We start from the raw sequence: 17,195 nt of genomic DNA, 5'->3' as shown, positions 1-17,195 counted from the left end.
TCTAACCAGGAAGGGAAACAGGAAAATATTGGCAGATCCATGCGGCCAAATGGATCACGGCTCCCTATCTGCGGTGCAGAAAGGGGGAGAAAAGGGGGAAATAAGAAAATACGAAAAGAAAGGAATTGATAAATAAAAGAAGAGGAAGAAAAATAAAGAAAAGTTAATAAAATGAGAGAAGATGTAAACGTGGAAAATAGCAGAGTGCAGACCTTTCAGGCACTATATCAATGTAAGAATTCACCTAGCGCTTCGCGCTCGCATTGTCCGTTTGGTGAGACGCATACATCTCACTCAAAAGGGTAACATGGCGCATAAAATGTCTCGTTTTTAAGTTGAAATAGAAAGGAATAGTTCAGTTCGCGTATCCTGTTCATGTTTGTAAAGAAGAGTTCGTTATTGGGCCATTATAAAACACTTCACACCGGCAGTATATGTTTTGTTACTTGTTTATTTTTTCTTCTTTTGGGACTGATGTTACCATCATAATCATCCTATCTCCATGCAGGACCGGCGCCAAGGGGGGGATGTGGCAGGGAGGCAACCACATTTTTCAAGACGTGAATAAAAGAAAAACATGAGAAAAGGGAGGGAAAGAGGACGAAGAGTATAATAAAAAGGCCATGCAACTTTATATTACCACTGATAATTCAACGAATAAAAACATGACGTCACCTTTGTCCTTGCCCCCCAATTAAAAACATCCTGGTGCCGCCCTATCTTCCTCTTACCTCTTTTTCGCATCCCCCCCCTCTGTCTCTCTCGACTTCCCTCTCCCATTGCCTCTACCAATTAATGTTATCCATGTATTCTTTCTTTCTTACTCTATCTATGTCTTTAATTCTTTTCTTCATTCTCACTTTCATTCTTTGCTTATTTCTTTCCTTCTTTGTTTCTTTCATTTTCATTCATTTCTTTCTTTCTTGTCCTTCCAAGGAAATTTATCAGTCCTGTTCATCCGAAACACCAACATCATGAAAATATGATATTGAAAGCATGAGGATTTAGCCGTTTCAAATTTTCAACATGTTCAGTATCAAATTTGCAGATTTTTTATGATAAAACTGTCAATTTTATCAATAAACAGTGAATGAAAATCAACTTTAATTAATTGAAAGTGGATATTGAATATAAATTATTCATCACGATTCATAATCGTTGTTAAATCACATCAATCACAGTCTTAGAACTAATATTACACTCATTATGATTAGAATGAAATTGAAAGACAATAATTATCATTATACATCTTTTTTATTTTACCTCGTTTCCTTATAAATGGCATACAAAATAACATTTATATAAACAGTTTATTTCCTCTGTATTTGATCAATCGATTAGACAGGAGTTAGTTGAGGTTTTTTCATGAAAATTTTGAAACAAAGAGCATTAGCTAACAAAAAATTTATAAAAAATTATATATCTTATCCATAATAAACAGAGATATATATACACTTATAATACTGACCGATTTTGGATGCTAAATGATAAGATAATCATTAAAGAACGAAAACATCGTAAAGAAAGTATTGTGTCGTAATCGAATCGTCATTTCTGCCCCCGCCCCCCCCCAAAAAAAAAAAAAAAAGAAGAGGCACCGAGTGACGTGCGTATGAGTGATCGGTGTATTATAAACCTAAATATGCGCTCTAAATATTTTACTTAAGGAAGAAGCTTAACATCTAACCAGGCCATATTTAGACTCAACCATAATAATAACTTCTTAAAACCCGTTTGAGATTTGTCCCTTAATATATAGAAAACTGAGTTGAAGGGAGACTTCCGTTGTGAATCCATTAAAATTGAAAGTTGGCGAGCTCCGGGCTGCTCCGAAGAAACCAGCCATTCGTCAGTAGATCAAGCCAGAAATGCGAACGTAGTGTTTTTGAAACCGACATCTTGCGGGGATATATCTGTAAAAACGGCATACATCCTGCAAAGAGAATAAAGCGGTAGGTGGTAAAAACAATTATTTCAAGAAAAAGTTGTATTTAAAATGATTGAGTACATTATTTTATGGAGAGATCCCAAATCCACTTCGCAGACGCTTTCTGCAACGTTCAAAATCTATTGAAAATATCCGTCACGTCACAATGGACAGACTAGAGGTCATTGTCGAAAGTTGGTGGACCGGGGAAGTACATCGTCTTTAGATTCGGACCGGACAAAAAATGGCAAATATGTCGTTTGTCCACCGTCCAGGACGACACTGCTGTTTTGATTCACTGAATTTCGACAAAGGCTGCTTTGTTATGAAGGGCTTTTGGCAAAAGATTCTCTGCGTTAGAGAAGGCGTCTGCGAAGTGATTGCTAAAATACCCAATTATAAAATAAACCATGTATAAAGAAAATAAAATATTAGAGCTGGAATCGGACTGGAATATCTTTCATTTAGTTTTCATCGAGTTTTATTTAAGACATATTATTGTAAATAAATTTGGTGCTCTTCCATAAAGACTTAATGCACATCTGGTGATATTTCTTGTGATAAATAAGATGCCCCCATATTTTCCCAGTAATATCATGATGGGGCTCGATATATAGCACTCACAAGATCTTGAAAAATGTTTTAATTTCCATTCAGTTGCAAAATGATACAGCTATAATTTCAACTTTAGCTTATGGGAATCTGAGTAGCACACAAAAAAGGGAGATCAGTCGTGGGTAAAGACGTAGGCCTTTAAGAAATTTACGAACAGCTTAATGAAACACCATTCGGGGGGGGGGGGGGCAAGGGGATATTTCTTTACTGTTCGTTAGTTATGTAAGACTAGCCACCCGTTGTGGGGACCAATAACTTGATTCTAAGTCCTATCATGCATTTTAACATTATAATGTTTGCATCTGATAGCAAACTTTACAATCACTTTATATTCCATATGTGACAATCTTAATGCATGAAATTCAGTCCCACAAATTTGGGTATTTCTCCTATAGGACCAAAATATAAAGTCGTTGGCAACTTTCAAACAGCTTTGTAAAAGACCGGTGAGCTGTTTTTTTTTTCTTGTAATGAGATGCCCCAAAATTTCTTTGCTGTTTTAACAAAGTGGGACCGAATTTCCCTTACGCTAATAAAAATTTCGGCATATAATGAATTTTGCATACAGGTGCTTTTTAATGGATCCCTCAATTTTTGCAGAAATCGTATGTCCGATTATTATTGTTATTGTTATTATTATTATTCTACTTATGGACAAAAACATTACACCTATCTCGATGTGTATTGCTTGTAAGTATGTTAACATTTGCAAATGTCATTATAATCAAGACCATTTTATTCTGTTGGAAATGAAAATAAACAAATTTGGATTTGCCGAGAATTTTAATATTAAAAGGTCATATAATTTTAGATAATGGGAATAAAAAAAGTTAAGAATTTATCTCCCCCATTACAAGTTCCATTCATGTGTAGTCTAAAGTTGTCCGGATCTTACGAATAACTTCATGAAAACGCCCCCCCCCCCCCCCGATGTAATACTCCTGCGCATGCGGAAACACTACTGCATTCCATCTTATTGATTTCAATTAAAAATTATTAAAACATAATATAGTGTGTTAAGAACAACACCAGTCAGTGTTCAGAGAGAATCACGTCGTATGATGTTTAAAAATAACACCAAATATTAATATTGTTGAAATTTATATTAAAAGAGGGTATATACAGGGGCCGTGGAACGGTTTTCAAAGTGGGGGGGGGGGGCTGACCATGCAAAAATCACAATCCTATGGTCATTATTACGTTTTTGTACACGGTTTTGGAAAAAAGTGGGGGGGGGGGCTGAAGTCTCCCCAGCCCCCCCCCCCCCCCCCCCCGCTTCCGCGGCCCCTGATATATGCCGCAAAATTGTTAGAGCATAGACCTATAGAGTAGAATAGGTCCATCGTTAGAGTATAGTACAAGTTGAACATGGTCCAAACCTCCTTGAGATAACACCGTGAATTGTACAAGGTGTAATATATGCTAATTAGTCTGTAATCATCTGTAACACCGGTGTTGCGTTTCTAACACCACTGTTTCTGCGGTGTATTATCATCTCACCTATCAGGGGCCACACCGAGCTTGCCCATCTCTGCAGTGAGAGCCTTTGAGATAGCATTGTTTTCTTCCTTTCCCAATTTTCCTATTGACCTCACATTGAGGAGAGCGCAAGGTTCTGCGGTTCCACCGAAGTTCATCGTCTCGCCGGGAGCCAGACGGACACACATGTACTATAACGAGTAAAACATACATAATGAAGCAATGTTAATGTAAAATATCCCATTAAAAGGATCAAACCCTCATGTAAAGTTGCTTTCAAATTAGTTTAAAAAACACAGCTCAAGTTGAACAAAATCATGCAAAATGTAAGAACGATATCATATTTAATTACATATTGCATTCAGAATGGTATCGTTGGTATTTCTCTCCTTCATGAAGACATTAATTGAATTACTATTCTATTATTGAATTACTAAAATTGATTATCGCTCCTGAAAAAAGACAAACACAACCATAAGAAGATAAAATAATAGTGGAGTTGGTCCCTTCACAATCTACTCGCTAAACTGCCAATTTGAGATTAACATAGTCTTGCATGGTGATATCAATTTTTAACTTTCAAATAAATTTGTTAACGTTCTTGGAGTAAAAAACCTGAAATATTTGTTGAAATACACGCATGGGGTTGACATTGTGACATCATCAGCCTGCCAACTGCTTAGTTTATTGTCTTAGGATTTTTTTTACAATACATGTCTAGAGTAAATAATCTTGAACGCTAAATCATAAACTGATAGATCTAAAGTCAATGAGTGTCACTACGCCAATGTTGCAAATCATAATTTTCTGATTGGCAATGATGCATTTACAACAGGGGCGGCGGAACGAATTTTCGTTTGGGGGGGGGGCAAAACCCAGGGGGCCACTTATATGCGTGAAGTAGTTGTGTGTTTTGTGATAATTAAGTTGAACAAAGCATTTTTGAAGTGATTTCTGATTGATATTTATTCAAGCTTTATTTTTTCTGCGAGGGAGCGTAGCGAACGAGCGGTTTGAAAAAATTCAAGTGGTAAAACTCGCTTTTTGGTCAATTATGGCGCTAACTGTTAAAGGGCATCCTTACGAGATGTTGAGAGCTCAACAAATTTGGACATTACATGTAATAAGACATGAAAATTAAACATTCCGAGTAGGTTTTGTTGATGTTTATCTAACAAAAGAATTAACTCGAGGGCGAAGCGCGAGCAGAAATTTTTAATATACTCACCAGAAAAGGAACCTATTAAGAACTGCATTTACTGGCTCATGAATAGGACACAGTCATATCTTAATAATCGAATAATGCGAGCGCGAAGCTCGAGCTGAAAATTTGTGATGTGAACATTCTGAGCATTTTTTTGTTAACAGGAACAGAATAAGTACCTTACAAACAATAATTGATGCGAGCGCAAAGCGCGAGCCAAAAACATTGTGATTTTCTATCCTAAAATGTATTGACTTCAAAAAGGGTATTTCATTTGAAAAAGGGCATTTCCAATTTTGAAAAAAAAAAAATTACCCGGATTTTTTTATTTTATTTACAAGTCATCCTTTATTGTTTCATTTGTCAATATACGTGGACTATTATACATATTTTGTATGTTTGCTATTTTCTTCTACAGTTTTGAAGTGAAATGACTGTAATGATCTTCTATTTATTTTCTTCGTTTCTGACAAGAACTAAATGAATAAAACAAAAAAGTAATATAATTATAAAAAAAAACATTATGATAATTACTATTTAGATATACGCAGTGTATTACTCAGTAATCCTCCGAGTGATTAAGATTTTTAGTAATTTTATAGTCTAGGCTTATCCCGGGGGGGCCACTTCCATTCACGAGTGGATACCATGCGCGACCATGGGGTCTCGACAAGCACCCTAAACACGTAATTTCCATATTCTGAAAATGCACCCCTTAACAAGTATTGGCGTGTGAAACCCTACCCTTAACAAGTATTGGAAACAAAACGATACTGTTGGCAAATATTCCCTGAAATGAACCCCTAAACAAGTACAGGAATGTTTTATTGTTACGGGTCCTTCGGTCGTCGGCTTTACCTTGTTTGGTTTAGTACGACCCCACCTTCTACACCTCGCGCAAATTGGACTCTAAACACGAAGTGTTGGGGCAAAAAGGACATCCTTTACAAAACATTTTAATTTTGTTTTATCATCCCCGCAAATTCGACCCTAAACACGTAATTGTCCTAGCGAAATAGATACCCTTTTTTCATTATTTTTGTGTTTTTGACACCCTTATCACGTTACGTACGTAACGTGCCCTATCGTGAAAAAGACATCCTTTTTACGTGTTTTTTTGGTCGCGCATGGTATCCACTCGTCAATGTAAGTGGCCCCCCCGGGAGGCTTATCCAACAGGAAAGTGACTGAATATGATTGAAAAGTAGGATATCAATTTTAAACAATGAAAATTGGGGGCGTAAACAAGTTTGTCTCTCGAAGAATTTTTGTAAGAAAGTCAGGATTGCTCTTATTAGTGACATTCCCTACCATAATGACTTACTTGCATTGGTTTACCGATTGCCTTCTGCCAGACAGAATTGAGATTCTTTAAGAAACCATCTGGAATTGCCTCTGCCTTAACATTGGTGAAGATCTCGAGAATAGGCATCGTGGACTTATCGTCTGCTTTCACTCGCAACAAATTCTCCTTGTGAAAAAATGAGATAGAAGCTCAATCACTGCATCCATACATCCACATATGCACTCGAGAACCATGACTAGACACTTTCCAGTTGATTATCTAACTTTAGTGTAAAACATGCATTTATTCAAGTATCACGCAAACTACAAAATGTTGTTTGCTTTCTGGTAGCAGCAAATGGAATAGGGAAGGGGCGCCAATAATGCGTATTGCGTAACAGCCCGAGCTAACTTTAAGAAAGGGGGACACTTAATTGTGCAAAGCTTGACATTGCAAACAATTTGAATGTCTTTTCTTTTCACATAAATGTTGACTTTTGGACTATTCTTCAAGACTGAAGACTTACTTTTGGCATCGATTGCACTGGAGTAAAACGTCACCAACTCAATTGTTGCGAAAATGCATGGTGAAAGCGCACTTATAAACCGCTGCATATTATGATGTAAAAGATATTTAACCAACGTGAACAAGCAAAGTTATAAACAAGCGATCAAGAGAGTGTGACCATTGCATTATAACATGAAGAAAGGATAATGGTGATGAGACGGTACATTGAACTAGTGATTTCATGAAATTTTTTGAGACATTTTCTTCATTTGTTAAAATTAATCAAGCTACGGAAATCCTTGCATCTGACTGACAGAGAGGAATAATTTATTGAAAATCAATGGCAAGAATTTATGAAAAAAAACTTCCCACAATCTCCAGATTTTTAGAATATTGTGTTGCTCACTTTAAATAGTGGTTTAAATTACTTTTCAAGTAGGTCTATTCGTTGTAATTTAAGTAAAATTTCATATTTTTTTTTACAGCTCATTCACAGTAATATTAAGTGACATCTATCATGGACCTACTATAGGTCCATGCATCAATAAATAGAAATAAACACAAAATTTAAGTAAACAATCACTTGGATATTATGATAATTTTTTGGTTTTGTTTAGGAAGGGGTTGTCACTCAAAACCACTACTCGATAAACTCACACTACTATTTTTGAAAAAATAAAGAATTTACTTTGTCACTTTTAATTATTGAAAGCCTACTGGCATCTACATTTGATCGGTGCATCCTAAGAAATAAAACAGTAGTAAAATTTTCCTCAAACCCAAGAAATTTCAATTAATTATGTTCAATCATGTCAATAGTTCTCTTTCTTTGCATATAATATCTTAGTTTTAGTTTTTATTAAAGACATAAGTACATTCAAATAGAATTTAATTTTAGTCAGTATAAGACTAATTCGAATGTAACATAAACGTTTATAATTATCATTACCATCTACCATACTACTATTACTACTACTACTACTACTATACTACTACTACTACTATACTACTATTGCTACTACTACTACTATTACTACTACTACTATATTACTACTACTACTACTATTTCTATACTACCATTATTAACTACTCTTATTAGTGTTATAATGAAATATGCAAGGGTTCACTATTTAATCTTTATTTTCTTTGGAACTGTAATCTAGAAAAGGAAACGGTCGCACATGTGTACTGGGATATACAATTACACATATTTGTAATCAGCTTGAAATCTGTTCTATTTGATAATTTATTGGATATTGTAAAATATCTGATTGTGTTGCATTATTTCCAACAATAAGTTGATTTGAATAAAAATAGAAAAATCCAACAAGCATAACACTGACATTTCATTAAAATTTGATGTAAAATAAGAAAGTTGTGACATTTTCACAAAATAGTTATATGAACATCCTGTTCAGTATGCAAATGAGGAGACTGATGACGTCATCCACTCATTATTTCTTTTGTATTTCATTATATGAAATATTCTAATTTTCTCCTCATTGTCCAAAAGAAATAGTGAGTGAGGGACATCATCGATTACCTCATTTGCATGTCACTGAGTTGTGCATATCACGTTTTTTTTTTCAATAAGCGAAATCTTAAAATGTCAACTTTATTATGTTTCATCCGATTTTGATGAAATTTTCAGCATTATGCTTGTTTGATTTTTCTGTATTTATTCAAATCAACATTTTTCATTAATTTTTCGGAGGGGGTCGTCCCGCTTCACTGGCGTAAACCCGAGCGGTGAGCCTATTGTTCAGGGGGGGGTATCTTTTGTGTCTACGCCCCCCCCCCCCACTTGAATAGTATGACATCACGGTTTTACGCCAGCGTCCCCCTTCTTGACTTGTAAGCTTAACATCTTTGTTCGACTCCCACAAAAGGAATTCACATGGTTCAACCCGCCCCCCCCTCCCCCTCGGCCATGAAATCGCCGCCACTGACCATTCCCACCATCATCATGAGTATTATAATCACTTTCACCATCATCTCCATCAGCATCAGCATCATTACCGCCATCATCATTATCATCTTTATCATCATCCTTATCATCATCATCATCATCATCATCATCATCATCATGATGGTCACACAAAGGACACCAATCTTACATTCTAGAGATATGAATTGAGTCCGTAACATATTAAGTGAAAAGCCAAGATGTAATTGTAATTCATACATTTATTACACATTATTTTCCACATTATTTTGCAACAAACTTCTTTGGATGTATTCACGAGAAACATAATAAAGGCAAGTCATCAATACATGTATATACATGTAAAGCACACCTGTCTTACAAACATATGTGATAAATTCGAATCAAACTCAAAATAGGATTTAACTCAAATCATCAATGGGAATTTAGATTAACTTCTATTTGAATTTGATATTTTGACACTTTGTACGACTGCACCCAGACTTTGTTGGTGTATGTATTTGGAAAGTCCAATCTGCATTTTTCACAGAATTTCATTATATCATGTAGACATAGTAATATTATGGATTAAAAAATAAATAAACACATGATTCTAAAATAGCAATTTCTTTTCTTTGATGAAACAACAATAAAGAGTACTTTTAAAAGAGGGAAGACACTACCCAGGCAAGTTTAAATCAGTAGTCCATCAAAACTAGTTTCTTCTCCATCCTAACTATAAACCTCCTTATCATAAACTGTACTCCTTGTCATAATATATTTAATTATTTAGAACTGCAATAAAAATTTGTGAATCAAACTTTCAATTTCATTTTAGTTATTGCATGCAAATAAAAATAGGCCTACATGCATGTATTCACACTGAACACAAATGACCAAAATAATGAACTTCATCATCATATCATCAATATCATCATCATAAAAGTGTGACAGTCTTTTATAATACTAAAGGATACTTAAGGAAAAACCTGATATTATAAAGTAACAAAAGCAGGCTCCAAAACGGTTTGTCTAAATTTCGTTGTGTCATAAACCATGAAGAGTTTTCTTTCATTTTTCCATTCCATCCCAAAGGCGTTTCGTGTTTTGGGGTCCAGTACACAAATGACAAGTCACTAGATCATAGCATTTCTATGTGCACAAATCAATCCTTGTCACAGCACATTTTGTCTAAGTAACATACTGCAAATAATTGAGTCAACTGAAATTTGGAGGGCAGTATCTCATCTGGTACTGAATCCTTCTTCAGCATATCAGAGTCAGGAAATTGAATAAGCGCCCAGGGACCTGTTGCATAAAACTTACTATAATAGTAACTTTGCTAAAACTCTTCATAGAATTCTAGATTTTGATCGCTGCTAAGCATGGCATGTTGCTCAACAGCCAATCACAAGCCAGTATTCCATGAGGAATTACTATAAATAGCAAAGTTACTATTACAGCCAATTTTATGCAACGATTCCCTAGATCAAAAGCAAAACCCTTTCTCCACTTAAATTTCACATACGATTGACTTGATAAAATGTTTGTCTTGCAAGAGTCTATTAACCTGGATGAACCAAGATTTCCATAATTATGTAAATACCTTGTAAGCATTATGAAGTAATTTTTATAAGTCAATCTTGATCAATGCAGAGCAATTACAAAACAAGATGGTGTCATCTCAACATGAAATATTATGTCAACAGCTTATTATGTGACAGTTAGTAAAAGTTTTCGGGAACTTTTTTTTTATTCCTTTGGCAGACATATAGTCAAATGCAATTCGGGAAAGAATTAAAATATCTTGAGACATAGTTATATCACAGATCATGCTAAAAGTCAATATGAAATGAAAAAGGATATTTTTATTTCATGATGCAAAGGTAGTATTGTTCCATCCTATATCCTGTCGTGCAGCATCCCTGAACACTACATACATCCTGGAGGGTATGAAAAGTTGGTAGACAAGTTTGGCAAGAGAGTGAAACGTGTAGGAGACAGATGGAAATAAGTGCAAGCGGAAACAGAAAGGAAAGGAGACAGATGGGGAGACAGAGAGAAACTCAACATGAGTGGAGGCAAATCAAAAGTGTGAGGGAAAGAGAGGGGATTGAGAGGGTGTGGGAGAGAGAAAAAATATTGGGGGTAAAAAATTAGATCTTATTAAAAAGGAAGCAATTGATTCTCAACTATTTATAACATCAAATGTGAATCTGATTTGTGGGTACATTTAACAAAAAGAAAAGAAAATCAGTTAACTATTTATTGGGACAACCTATAAACATACATTTCTTAATAAATCACATTTCTTGACAAGCGTTACAGTTACAGGCATCGGTTTAGTGTGCTGTGATAATAGTGAATTCATTACATGATGCTTTCTAAATATACACGCTGAATTTAGCAGGTATGAAATTGGCATGGCTTCAAACCACAAATTCTAAACCACCATTCGGGCCTTAATATTCCAATTAATGAAAAGTGATCTTACCGATCTGCATTCACACCAATCTTGAGCATTTCAGTAGTAATAACCTGTGTAAGGACCTTATTCTCTTCCACTCCTAGTTTGCCTATACTAGTCACGTTGGCAATGGCACATGGCTCTGTTGATCCGCCAAAACTCATCATTTGGTTGGGCACGACATGTATACAGATATACTGAAATGTTAGAAAAATGAAACACAAGTGCAGTGCATCTGATCAAGGAGTAACCAACAGTGCTGGTAACTCCTTGATCTGATTAGTGCCTGGATGTGTTACAAAAATGAACAGTCATAAATTACTTAATTAGGTTTGCAAGGCTAGGGAGATGGTTTATGACTTGAGCCGAGACTTAGCTCTTCCCAGTAACATATCTTTTTACTCCAGCAAGCTTTTGCCATATCTTCTTTCATCAGGCCTACAAATAATAGAGTGAACATCATGATATAAGAAAAATTATATGCAAACTGTCATCAAACGTGTAGATCTAGATTAAAATACTGGACTAATATAATCATCATATCAATTATCATCAAACTCAAAGTATTTTTACTTTTAGTATTAACTATTAGTATTACATCTTCATCTTCCTTGATCTTGGCGTCACGGTCATATACGGTCATCATGTCATGATCTATGAGTATGAGCGTTGAGCAAAAGCATTAATGTCACAAATCATCAAAAGGTGTAATCCTATTTTCTAATTTAGTTTAACTTAATTTAGTTTTACCTTTTCGGTTGACACGGTATGGAATTGGGTTAATACCAAACATCGATTTAAAGACATGGGATGCAGTATACGGGACCAAGCATAATTAGGCATCTGATTTGTTTATTGCCAAGTCGAATTCTTACCTTTTCTGGCTTTCCAATTGCTTTCTGAAATACAGAACTCAGACCTGCAAAGAAGCCATCGGGAAATTCACCTTCTTTGACATTAGTGAATATCTGTAGTGTTGGCATTTTGGTAGATTTCTGGGGGTTGTCGCCGCGTCGGCTCTACCAGTTGTTTGTGGTGGTAAGTGTATGAAGTGCGAAAAATATATTTGTAAATTAATTTTGAAGAGGAGGAAAGAGGAAGCCACGGAAGAGGATGGAGAAGAGAAAGAAATTTTTAAAAAAGACAAAAGAAGAAAAAGAAGGGACGGACGAAAGATCAAAAAAAGATGAAGAAAAGTGAATGAAATAAGGGGAGGGGAATAATGGACTTTTATGGAAAGTATAACAATTTTCAGGTCAATTAAGAGACGTATAGCTCCAAACAACTTTTTGAGTTTTGCAGCTCTGTGTAAATGTATATTAGCAACTTTATACTCGCCATTCAACACTTGTGTCTCTCTCCCTCCCTCTCAATTTATATCTCATCTCCACTCTCCCACCCCACCTTGCTATCCATACCACTCTTCGCCCCTCCCCCTCATGTTCACTAGTCCCCCAAACCCCGTCTTTCTGCCATATCCCGATCAAATCCCCTTCTCTAAATCTATATTTTATCATCCCTGAATTCTTTTCAACCCCTACAACACTACGTATCTCTCTCACTGTGTCTCTCTTATTCTTTAATTTCTCTTCCCCTCAACCCCATAACCAAACAGTTTCGTTCTCCCCCCCCCCTCCCCTTCCTTCTTTCTTTTTTTCTCTCTCTCCCCTCCAATTCTTTCTCTCTCTCTCATTCCCCTCCTTTCTCTCTTCATTTATCTTGCTGTCTGAAAACGGATCCCCAGTCCCCCTTCCCAACATTAGTTTTAGGTGATAACAATTTAACCAAAAAAAAAATCATTTTTTAGACTGAAGAAGACAATCACACTTAAAGAAATATCAAGGTTATGAATTCAATTGCCTTATATATTTTCATCATATTCAATATTTTCAATAATTTTGAAAGTTAAAACAATAAAATCATATATAAACATTATATATAGGCCCCTATATGCCGTATTTTTAATCAAAATACTGTTAACAATACTCATTATATTTGAAGATATGAATTTATGAACCACGTGGATGTGTTCTCTCCCATGGACTTCAGCAGATTTGAAATGAAAGAATTACCAGTAACTGACGGAAGTAACCTTTTATAGAAAAGGCATTGACAAGAGAAAATAGAAATTCTACCATAAATCTTCAACTGAACTGATCAACACCTAAATGAACATGAAATTTCAATCTCATGAATTTGGTGGTCTAATTCATTGCATCAACTCTTCGAAGCGGTGTGGAACCAAAAAAAGTAAAAATGAAATAAATAAGACAATTTGTAATCCTCCTTGATAATATTGTGAGGAAATATAAAAACCTGATGATGCACATACATACACTTGGAAAAACAAATGTTTCTAGGTTGATCACAAAAACCAAGCAATATCTTCGATCCAGCAGAAAGAGTAATTAAAAGTGTCAACTTATTAGGTACAGATCCTGAAAGGAGGGGGAAAGAGAGCAGTCATCCTCTTTTAAAAATGTATGTTGTGCACGCCCTTTTATGAGATGAGCGAGACCAGTCCCTCCCCCTTTTATTTATTTATTATTTTTTTGAGGGGGGGGGGGTCTCTTCATAAATTTGGTAGAATATTGATTTGACCTACAGCCTGTGCCCCTCTCCACATTTTAAGAAATCATGAATCTGCCCGTAACTGCTTTTATCTTTTGGTAGTTGCATCAAAGTTACTTTTGTGATAATTTTGCTATCCAACCATGGAATATTGGCTGTCACCATGGTAGTTGCTCACTCGTAAATTGTTAAGAGTATCAATGGCAACTTTGGCAAGAATAAAATTTCAACAAACATCAATTTTCTTAACATGCCAAGTGTGCCTATACCAGTCAGTCAAGTACATTCAGATGATCATTCTTTTATAGTGATTAGTATCACTGATGATATGTAAACAGTCATGGTATAATTAAAGCTTTGGTAAAAGACAAATATACATACCAATCTTACAAAAGTGTAGTGAAAATTACCCAAGTTTCCAAAAACTAATTCTTTGTCAAATTAAATATTGACGAGATGGCAGATGTACACCACTGTACATACATGTAGCCCTATTTGTTTAACACTTATGAAGTTAACTCTCATATCAAAATCTCTTAACAAAGATTTAATCCCGATACTTGATCCATGCATGAAAGGTTATTGATACCAAAATCAAGGATTTTTGGCTCGGGACCCATTACAACCCAACATATTGATTGTTAATTTAACCTATTCATATTATATGCTGAATCAAATCTTTCACCTCAGGTGTTTTAGGATACTTTTTCATTTTATTGAAAATGGTCACTTTATCCTATCCATCTTTAGAAACATATGTTTGAAAAATACAGTATTGATTTTCACTTTGAAGCCTCACCCTTGTATTAAAAAATGCTTACTATCAGAAGTTTGGAATTGTATGCACTATGGACTACAATACAAAATTTGAAATTTTGGCAAAGCTGAATAAGCTCAAATGAAACTGAATAATTTTCTTTTTAATTCTCCAGAACATGCCTTTCTAGATACACAGAGTTTTGTTACCCCCGCAATTCCGCCAATATCAATGGCTTTAAATCTGCGATTTACCTTCTGTGACATTTAGCAAAAGTGTCAATATATTGTCCTCTCAAATCTACCATGCAATCCTGTGCTCTGCAGTCTGCACAGAACACGCTGGATAATAACATCATTGCAACACTTGCAGAGTGATTGCACCTAAATATTGCATCGTTGCTAAACCTATAGCAATTTTGCAAACATGATGCAAAAATGCAAGGCAAGAGAATGCTAGTCATATATACAAACTGACCAGATTCTGTGTCACAGAAGTTGCATCTTAATCTAAAGCAGAGTATTATCATAATTTTCTAATTAAAAAAAAAAAATCAAATTCAATGTGGGTGAGGCTTGCATGGCTCAGTTATCATTCTCTTGTCCTTCATTCAGCCCGTTGGACAAGTTACAAATTAAACTTCTCAAATATGATCTTACAAACAGGCGATATCCTGCCTTGACCACTGCTGAAAACCAAACTCCTCTGGACTTAATAGTTAATGCTTTCATGAAGCTGATATGTGGCCAAGATAACTGCATCCACAAGTTACATCTGATCTGGGTCCTATAACATTTTAAAAGCAATTCAATGAATTGTACATTCAATTGAATTGCATCTCTAATGTACCTGGGCCCTGGGCTGATTGGAGATCATCACTAACTCTGTCCCTGCATTTGTTTCATCATGGCCTCATCTTGGGCTGACTTCTCAGTCAATTTTTTACCAATGCTCTCATGGACCTCCAAATACTTAGCAACACAGCGATCCAAGCAGACAGCTTCACCTTTAGAAAGGTCACCTTCTTTGTAGGTAGGTGGAATACACTTCTTCTGACAAGCAACAGTCATCCTAAAAAAGAAAAGTACATACATTTTAAGAATTAGTTGAAATTATGGTATAAGATAATGAAATGTAGGACGATAGGATCTGGAGCCGTATTCTGAAAATTGTCTTATCTTGTATCTTCAGATAAAATCCGTAGTCTGACATTCTTGTATCTTTTCTTGTAATTTTTTTGTAACTTTGAATGAGCATGTTTGACATCACAGTTATGATGCGTAAAGTTGACAATCACAATGGCACATAAAAATATCTGTGCGCAAGATAACTAATCGAGAAAAAACATTGAAAAAGGTAGTTCTGAAAGTTCTGCTTACTTCCTTAAAATACAAGAAAATTTAAGAGATAGGGGGCTATTGTAACTTTATCATGCGATATTTATCGGTCAAAAATAATAATTTTTTGCTGCATCCCGCAAGAACATCGTTTTACAAAATGAGAAAAGATTACATAGACGGATTGGTAGACTTTTCAACAATCAATTTATCAAAAATTGGTATTCGAGTTGATGAATTTTTAATATATTACTATTAGTATTAAAAGTATTAATATTAGACTCTATATAATGTGGAGCAGCCTAGTATAATAATGTCAAAGAAAATATGATTCGGAGAACAGCCACATGCACTTTTACTACTTTTACCATGTTTACATTAGCAGTACTAACCTGTTGTACATGTCTGCCATCATTTCTACTTCTAATTCAGCCAAGAGCTGAAGCTGCTGCTGTTCATTCATGATTGTTCAAGTCTATTCGACTAGGAATTGTGAAGTCTCCTCTCTAGCGCAGTGCCGTCTTTGCCACGCCGAGGTTGCGGCGGATAATGAGACGAGCGGTCCGTCAAGCAGATGCAAAGTCCGAAGCGAAGATGGCACTGGCGAAATGAATATATCCTTATTTTTTTACAGTTTAGGTTCAGATGATTAATCGAATTAGTATAAATTATGATAATCGACGGATATTGAAACTATTAAACATACAAAGATCGATTCTCCTCTCAATATTCGTTGCAATTTTGTTTAGTATGCACGTGGACCAAGCAATTCTTATGGTAAACGCACTTACACAAATAAAAAAGTAATTATTTGGAAAAAAGGCTACTCTGAGCTGCTCATCTCATCTCATTTATTTCAAAACAAACTGCGATTTATTCAATTTCAATTCAATTCAATTTATGACAGTGGATAGTTGAATATTATTTTTATAAAAGACTTTTTTCTACAGAAGCATGGGAGCTGTGATGACTTAAGATTAATATGCCCCTTTTCACGCATTTATGGGGGGGGGGGGGGGGGCTATCTAGGGGTCGAGCTAGCTACTACACATATTTTTATGTTAAATTGCCAATTCGTCTACTGCCATCCCACTGGTCTACCTTCATTTTGTCAAATGCCAT

At 35.3% G+C, this 17,195-nt stretch overlaps 3 protein-coding genes across 3 annotated transcripts; all 3 read right to left on the bottom strand.

Moving 5' to 3' along the window:
- Positions 1-1,235: 1,235 nt before the first annotated feature.
- On the bottom strand, positions 1,236-6,856 carry LOC129274755 (macrophage migration inhibitory factor-like). Its single transcript, XM_054911507.2, has 3 exons — positions 6,550-6,856; positions 4,043-4,212; positions 1,236-1,933 (listed from the first exon to the last, which is right to left on the bottom strand). The coding sequence occupies exons 1-3, from the start codon at positions 6,655-6,657 to the stop codon at positions 1,858-1,860; spliced, it is 354 nt and encodes a 117-aa protein (XP_054767482.1). The 5' UTR covers positions 6,658-6,856; the 3' UTR covers positions 1,236-1,857.
- Positions 6,857-9,186: 2,330 nt separating this feature from the next.
- LOC129274765 (macrophage migration inhibitory factor-like) lies at positions 9,187-12,482 on the bottom strand. Its single transcript, XM_064111207.1, has 3 exons — positions 12,284-12,482; positions 11,436-11,605; positions 9,187-10,884 (listed from the first exon to the last, which is right to left on the bottom strand). The coding sequence occupies exons 1-3, from the start codon at positions 12,389-12,391 to the stop codon at positions 10,815-10,817; spliced, it is 348 nt and encodes a 115-aa protein (XP_063967277.1). The 5' UTR covers positions 12,392-12,482; the 3' UTR covers positions 9,187-10,814.
- Positions 12,483-13,076: 594 nt separating this feature from the next.
- On the bottom strand, positions 13,077-16,879 carry LOC129274845 (mitochondrial import inner membrane translocase subunit Tim10-B-like). Its single transcript, XM_054911588.2, has 2 exons — positions 16,466-16,879; positions 13,077-15,807 (listed from the first exon to the last, which is right to left on the bottom strand). Exons 1-2 carry the CDS (start codon positions 16,534-16,536, stop codon positions 15,615-15,617), a joined length of 264 nt encoding a protein of 87 aa, XP_054767563.2. The 5' UTR covers positions 16,537-16,879; the 3' UTR covers positions 13,077-15,614.
- Between the last annotated feature and the right edge of the window lie 316 nt (positions 16,880-17,195).

Source organism: Lytechinus pictus, chromosome 2 (genome assembly GCF_037042905.1).
Source record: "Lytechinus pictus isolate F3 Inbred chromosome 2, Lp3.0, whole genome shotgun sequence".
In the NCBI taxonomy this organism is placed as follows: Eukaryota; Metazoa; Echinodermata; class Echinoidea; order Temnopleuroida; family Toxopneustidae; genus Lytechinus; species Lytechinus pictus.
The sequence above is the reverse complement of the archived record's forward strand: the minus strand, read 5'-3'. Positions and strand labels throughout refer to the sequence as shown.